Consider the following 7,653-nt stretch of genomic DNA (forward strand, 5'->3'; position numbering starts at 1 on the left):
ATGTTTTGCAGTTATTGTGCTCCTGAGTTAATGTTGGTCATTAGTTTGAATGCATTATTTATCGTCGATTTTATGCAATTGTATTTTTCAGTATCCTATGGTTTGACATGGTCAGTCAAAAAATGTTTCCAATTTAATTAAGGATTTAATTTTATTGTTGAATTTCAGATGCACTTTACATTTTTTCTGTTACAGTTAAAGCTATTCTTTGTTGTAAGTTGGTCCATATTTCTTTCTTTTTTATTCTCTCATACGTTAATAGGGATACAGTGTTATGCAGAGGTGTACTCAAACAATTTTATAGACAAATTATACTATTTATAGTCACGCGGGGGGTGGGGGGGGGATGACCTGTTTTCTTTTTCTTAGGGGGGGGGCATGACAGAAAATAATTCAGAATCAGAATCAGAATCAGAATCATCTTTATTGGCCAAGTATGTAGAACACACAAGGAATTTGTCTCCGGTATAACACGCTGCACTAGTATCATCGTAAACAACAAAATCATTGAACCATTTTAGAGTAACGAGTAGTTTTGTAGTACCATTTTGTGGTGCAAGAAGAGTGACTATGTCAGTGACTGTTTAAGGAGTTAATGGCTAGAGGGAAGAAGCTGTTTAAGTGTCTGCTGGATTTGGTGCGCATGGATCTGTAGCGTCTGCCTGAGGGGAGTGGCTGAAAAAGGTGGTGGGCAGGGTGCGGGGGATCCAGGAGGATTTTCCGTGCCCTTGTCTTGATTCTTGCAGTGTGCAAGTCCTCAAGAGTGGGTAGGGCGGTGCCAACGATTTTTTCTGCCGTCCTAACTGTCCGTTGAAGTCGGATTTTGTCCTTTTTTGTGGCGGCCCCAAACCAAACCGTGATGGAAGAACACAGGATTGATTCGATGACTGCCGTGTAGAACTGTCGTAGCACCTCCTGTGGCAGGCCATGCTTCCTCAGCAGCCTCAGGAAGTACATCCGCTGCCGGGCCCTTTGCAGGATGGAGATGGTGTTGACTTCCCACTTCATGTCCTGGGAGACTGTGATTCCCAGGAACTTGAAGGTCTCAACGGTTGACACAGGGCAGTTGGATAGTGTGAGGCGCAACTGAGGAGAAGAATGTTTCCTGAAGTCCACGATCATCTCTACAGTCTTGAGCGTGTTCAGCCGAGGTTGTGTCGGCCGCACCAGAGCTCCAGCTGCTCCACTTGTTGGCGGTACGCAGATTCGTCGCCGTCTTTGATGAGACCGATGACCGTGGTGTCGTCTGCGAACTTTATGAGTTTGACAGCTGGATCTGTTGAGGTGCAATCGTTTGTGTCGAGAGAGAAGAGCAGTGGCGAGAGGACACATCCCTGTGGGGCTCCAGTGCTGGTGGTGCGTATTGATGATGTTGTTGCTCCCAGTCTCACCTGTTTTGTCCGTCCCGTCAGGAAGCTGAGGATCCACTGGCAGATCGTAGAGGACACACCGAGGTGGAGTAGTTTGGGGGTGAGGAGTTCCGGGATGATGGTGTTGAACGCAGAGCTGAAATCCATAAACAGAATCCTTGCGTAGGTCCCTGTGCTGTCGAGGTGCTTGAGGATGTAGTGCAGACCTATGTTGACTGCGTCTTCCACAGACCTGTTTGCCCGGTAGGCAAACTGGAGAGGGTCCAGCAGGGGTCCAGTGACGTTCTTTAGGTGGTTCAGCACAAGGCATTCAAAGGACTTCATGACCACAGACGTCAGGGCGAGAGGCCTATAGTTGTTCAGTTCCAATGTTGCCGATTTCTTGGGAACTGGGATGATGGTAGACTGTTTGAAGCAGGATGGGACCTCACACAGCTCCAGGGATCTGTTGAAGATTTGTGTGAAGACCGGAGCCAGCTGGTCAGCGCAGACTTTCAGGCAGGAGGGGGACACTTTGTCGGGCCCCGGAGCTTTCTTGATCTTTTGCTGCTTGAAGAGCCGTCTCACGTCCTGTTCGTGGATCTGTAGTGGAGAAAAAGAGGGTGGGGGCGGGGGGGTAGGTAGAGTGGTTTCTGGTAGAGGTGGGTGTGTGGGGGAAATGGGGGTGTCCTTTTCAAATCGGCAGAAAAACATGTTTAGTTCATTAGCAAGACCCTTATTGTTCACTGTTTGGGGGGGTGGCATTCTATAGTTAGTGATTGCTTTCAGGCCATTCCATACAGATGCTGAGTCGTTAGCAGAGAACTGGTTTTTCAGCCTCTCTGCATAGCTTCTCTTTGCGATGTTAATTTCCTTTGTCAATTGGTTTCGGGAATGTTTGTACAGTACCCGATCTCCACTTCTAAATGCGGCCTCTTTCTCTTTCCTGAGTTGCCTGAGTTTGGGAGTAAACCATGGCTTGTTATTGTTGAAGGAGCGGAAGGACTTCGTAGGTACACACATGTCCTCACAGAAACTGATGTATAATGTTACAGTGTCTGTGTATTCATCCAGTGTGCCCGTTGAAGTTTCAAAGATGCCCCCATCAGTGCAGTCTAAGCATTCTTGTAGAGCTAGCTTTGCTTCATCTGTCCATTTTTTCACAGTCTTAACAACCGGTTTAACACATTTGAGTTTCTGTCTGTATGTAGGTATCAAGTGGATTAAATTGTGGTCAGAAAGACCCAATGCTGCACGGGCGACCGATCGGTATGCATTTTTGATTGTTGTATAGCAGTGGTCTAGAATGTTGCCTTCTCTGGTGAAACAGTCGATGTGCTGCTTATATCTGGGAAGTTCACGGTTAAGATGTGCTCTATTAAAATCGCCCAAAATGATCAGGGGTGACTCTGGGTATTTTAGTTCGAGTTTGTTTACTTGTTCGGCTAGCGTTTGTATCGCCGTGTTAGCGTTAGCTTATGGCGCAATGTAAACACCGACTAGTAAAAAGGAGGTGAACTCACGTGGCGAGTAGAATGTCTTGCAGTTTAAAGACAGCGACTCCAGGTCCGGGCTGCAGTGTGCGTCGAGCTTCGTGACATCAGTGCACCATTCTTCGTTGATATAGAAGCAAATCCCACCACCTTTCGATTTCCCTGATAGCTCCGTGCCGCGGTCGGCTCGGAGAAGGCGGAAGCCGGGTAGATGTAGCGCGGGATCTGGATGGCGGTCACTGAGCCAGGTTTCAGTGAAGCAGAGCGCAGCAGAACGTGCAAATGTTTTGTTGGTCTTTGTGAGGAGAAGAAGTTCATCCATCTTGTTTGGCAGAGATCGTAGATTAGCAAGATGGATCTATGGGAGCGGGGTTCAAAATCCGCGATGCCGGAGCTTGACGAGCACGCCGGCTCGCTTCCCCCTCCTCCGGCGGCGTTTCCATGCTCCGTACAGCGCAGCCGCTCCGCTCGCGATTAGCTCCGAAAAACCTTGTGGATTTTCGTGTGCTGGTGAAAAAAGACCGAGCGTAGACTCCCCAATGCGCAGCAACTTTTCCCTCGTGTAAGTAAGCCGCTCAGGGTCGCCAAAAACAAACGAAAATGACAAAAACAGGGATAATACTAGGGAGCGTGTGACCGAGGCTGCCATACCTGTCGGCGCCTGATTCAAAAGCAATGCTCAAGAAGTCATATTAATCACGATCTTGTCACGTTGACTCTGGGTTGGTTGTGACTCAGATTCGCTCTTGATGAAGGTATACACCTGGCAGTGTAAATGTGAATTTGTTTTCAAAAGGAAGGAAACATTTTAAATTTGTGCACTGCCAGCTTCAGCACTCTTTCATTGCTGGCCTTTGGCTCAGCATGGCAAAACTAATTGATGGGCTGTGCACAGGGTTGGGAGAGTCACTTAAAGGTGTTCCGATACAGTTACATGTGACCTATTTAAAAAATGTAGTTAGAAACATAATCCAATATTATAAAAAAATAATCTTAATAGTGAAATAATGTAATTTGAGGGTGCCCCGTTGGTCAGTGCGTCAGCCTCACAGTAAAAACGTGCAGGGTTTGAGTCCGGCTACGGATTTCCTGTGTGGAATTTGCATGTTCTCCCCATGCCTGCGTGGGTTGTCTGTTCATTTTGTCCCCCACCAACTGTCTGATGACAGCTGGGATAGGCTCCACCCCTTATAGGATAAACTGGGGGTCGGCAATACGCGGCGCATGCGGCTCTGTAGCACCATCTAGTGGCTCCCTGGAGCTTTATAAAAAAAATGTTTGAAAATGGAAAAACATGTGGGATGGAAATTTATTTTTTTGTTGTAAATATGGTTTCTGTGGGAGTAAAAATATGACACAAATATTCTTAACGTTTCCCAATGCTCTAAAAAATATGTAGAATAAATATTACATTTCAACGTTTCTGTCCACAAAGATTTGTGTCATAGCCTGCGACACACGTTTCTCTGAGCAGGGCGTGATGCAAGGCAGGTGGCTGTTGCAAAAAATAAATAAATAAATAAAAATAAAAAACACAAGCAATTTGTGTACAATTCACCAAGGGTATTGGCAAAAAGAATCTGGAGGATTATTTGAAATAACATTGAAAGCCACTCGATAAATAACTTATTTATTATGATAGAGGCGGCCCGGTAGTCCAGTGGTTAGCACGTCGACTTCACAGTGCAGCTCCGGCCTCCCTGTGTGGAGTTTGCATGTTCTGCCTGGGCCTGTGTGGGTTTTCTCCGGGTGCGTGGGTGTGTGGGTTTCCTCCCACCTTCCAAAAACATGCATGGCAGGGTGATTGAACACACTGAATTGTCCCTAGGTGTGAGTGCGAGTGCGAATGGTTGTTCGTTTCTGTGTGCCCTGCGATTGGCTGGCAACCGATTCAGGGTGTCCCCCGCCTACTGCCCGAAGACAGCTGGGATAGGCTCCAGCACCCCCTGCGACCCTAGTGAGGATCAAGCGGCTTGGAAGATGAATGAACTAGGAGGGCTCAACCAATCACGGTCAACATATGTATATGTTTATATACATATACATACATATATACATATATATGTGGCTGGATAGCTCAAGCGGCTGGATAGCTCAGTTGGTAAGGCATCGGTTTGGCATACGGGAGACGGTGGTTCGAATCCCGCTTGGGGCAAAAATGAGCACATAACACCATCCAGTGTGGGTCCTTGGGCAAGATCCTTCACGCTAATGCCTACCTCATACAATGATGAGAGACAATAAAACGAATGACATGCCGGCTCAGACGTCGCCCGGCCAAACAAGGTCTGCGTCAGGTGCTGGGGGACCAGAGCACCTTGATGAAAAATGGGCTACTGGAACAAAGCGGAGATGGGCGAGATGCGATAACATGGCTCTGTTGGAATGCTACTACTCAAGCAACCCTAGTCAGAGGGGTTACATGCAGAGAATGTGGGCTAAATGGTTACTTCGAAACCCACAGTCACGGTTGACCGCGAAACAACTAGTAGCTCAGTGTTCCAACATCCACAAACGGCAACTGCTGTCACAACTTGAGATTGATGAGGTACAACGCAGGTACCATGATGAAGGGCCCCAGGCTGCCAGATCAGAGGAGGAGGTCTTACAAGAGATTGGGAGGCAAGCCCCAATGAATGCAGATGATGAGATTGGGTGGCCAGCCCCAATGAATGAAATGCTGAGCGAGGCAGCAACTGACCTGAAAGCTAAGATCATGGCGAGAATGAAAGCTGGGCAACCTAGAAACCGATTACAACGGCTATGTGAAGTACCATCTGAAAGTCTCATAGAAAGTGTGAATGCAGCACTGAGGGCGATCCCTACCGTAACGATCACAGAAACCAATGAGCTGATATACGCTTCAGCATCAGTGATCCTGGAGACTCTGGGCTATAAGAGCAACCATGGAAGCCATGAGATACGTTACCCACCATGGAAAAGACGGTTGGAGGCTAAGATAAAGGCGGCCCGGAAAGATGTGAGTCAATTAACGGAGGCCCAGAGAGGTGTGATGAAAAGGCCGATACCCGAGAGGTACATCCAGATGACCATACCTGAAGCACTCGAAACTGCCAAACAAAGGCTCCAAGCCTTGTCCAGTCGCCTAAAGCGGTACACGAAAGAGAATGAGGCCAGACGAATAAACAGGCTGTTCGCAACACAACCTGCGAAAGTGTACGCTCAGTGGCAGGGTCCTAACAACAGAGCTGACCCACCAAGACTGGAAACTGAAAGGTACTGGAAAGGCATATGGGAGAAGGAGGTTGCACATAACAGCAGTGCACATTGGCTGGTGACCCTGAGAGAGGAGCACAGCAACCTCCCTGAACAGAACCCGGTTACCATAACAGTGGCAGACATACAGGAAAGAGTCTCAGATATGAAGAACTGGACAGCACCAGGCCCGGACATGGTCCACACCTACTGGCTAAAGAAACTCACAGCACTCCATGAGCGCCTAGCAGTACAAATGAACCAGCTGCTGAGGGATGGGACTCACCCAGAATGGCTAACCGAAGGGCGAACCATCCTGATCATGAAGGATCCCTCAAAGGGTGCAGCCCCATCCAACTATCGGCCAATAACCTGTCTCTCCACAACATGGAAGCTCATGTCAGGCATCATTGCGGCTAAGATAAGTGGACACATGGATCAATACATGAGCGAAGCACAGAAGGGCATTGGTAGAGATACCAGAGGAGCCAAACATCAGCTCCTGGTTGACAGAACAGTCGCACAAGACTGCAGGTCCCGACGTACCAACCTGTGCACAGCCTGGATTGATTACAAGAAAGCCTATGACTCGATGCCACATACATGGATCACTGAATGCTTGGAGTTGTATAAGGTGAACAGGACCCTCAGAGCCTTCGTTGCGAACTCGATGAGGATGTGGAAAACCACACTTGAAGCCAATGGCAAGCCACTTACCCAAGTGTCCATCAAATGTGGCATATACCAAGGTGATGCACTCTCCCCGCTGCTGTTCTGCATAGGACTGAACCCCCTAAGCCAAGTAATCACCAAGACAGGCTATGGATACCGCCTCAGAAATGGAGCTACAATCAGTCACCTCCTCTACATGGATGACATAAAGCTGTATGCTAAGAGCAAAAGGGACATAGATTCCCTGATCCACACAACCAGGATCTACAGCAGCGACATCGGGATGTCATTCGGGCTTGAGAAATGTAGTCGGATGGTGACTCAGAGAGGAAAGGTAGTCCGCACTGAAGGGGTCTCACTCCCAGAAGGAACAATAGCAGACATTGAGGACAGCTACAAGTACCTTGGTATACCACAAGCCAATGGCAACCTCGAACTGGCAACAAGGAAAGCGGCTACGGCCAAATACCTCCAGCGAGTGAGGCAAGTCCTAAGAAGCCAGCTCAATGGCAAGAATAAGACCCTGGCAATAAACAGCTATGCCCTGCCAGTGATCAGATACCCTGCAGGAATAATAAGGTGGCCAAAGGAAGAGATTCAGACCACGGACGTTAAGACCCGAAAGCTCTTAACCATGCATGGAGGGTTCCATCCCAAATCCAGCACCCTGAGACTGTACGCAAGCCGAAAGGAAGGAGGCCGGGGACTAGTGAGTGTGAGAGCCACTGTCCAGGATGAAACATCCAAGCTCCATGAATACATCAAGGAGAAGGCTCCAACGGATGACGTACTCAGAGAATGTCTCAGACAATGGGGAACAGAAGATGAGGCGCTGGAAGAGGGACCATCATGGGAGGACAAGCCCCTACACGGGATGTACCACCGGACCATAACTGAAGTGGCTGATCTCAAGAAGTCCTATC

General features: G+C 48.3%; 1 protein-coding gene across 1 annotated transcript; it reads left to right on the top strand.

Moving 5' to 3' along the window:
• Positions 1-4,928: 4,928 nt before the first annotated feature.
• On the top strand, positions 4,929-7,310 carry LOC127612055 (uncharacterized). The gene is made up of 2 exons (XM_052083019.1): positions 4,929-6,779; positions 6,992-7,310. The coding sequence occupies exons 1-2, from the start codon at positions 5,070-5,072 to the stop codon at positions 7,028-7,030; spliced, it is 1,749 nt and encodes a 582-aa protein (XP_051938979.1). The 5' UTR covers positions 4,929-5,069; the 3' UTR covers positions 7,031-7,310.
• Positions 7,311-7,653: the final 343 nt, after the last annotated feature.

The sequence above is a fragment of the Hippocampus zosterae genome, chromosome 12 (assembly GCF_025434085.1).
Source record: "Hippocampus zosterae strain Florida chromosome 12, ASM2543408v3, whole genome shotgun sequence".
Taxonomy (NCBI): Eukaryota; Metazoa; Chordata; class Actinopteri; order Syngnathiformes; family Syngnathidae; genus Hippocampus; species Hippocampus zosterae.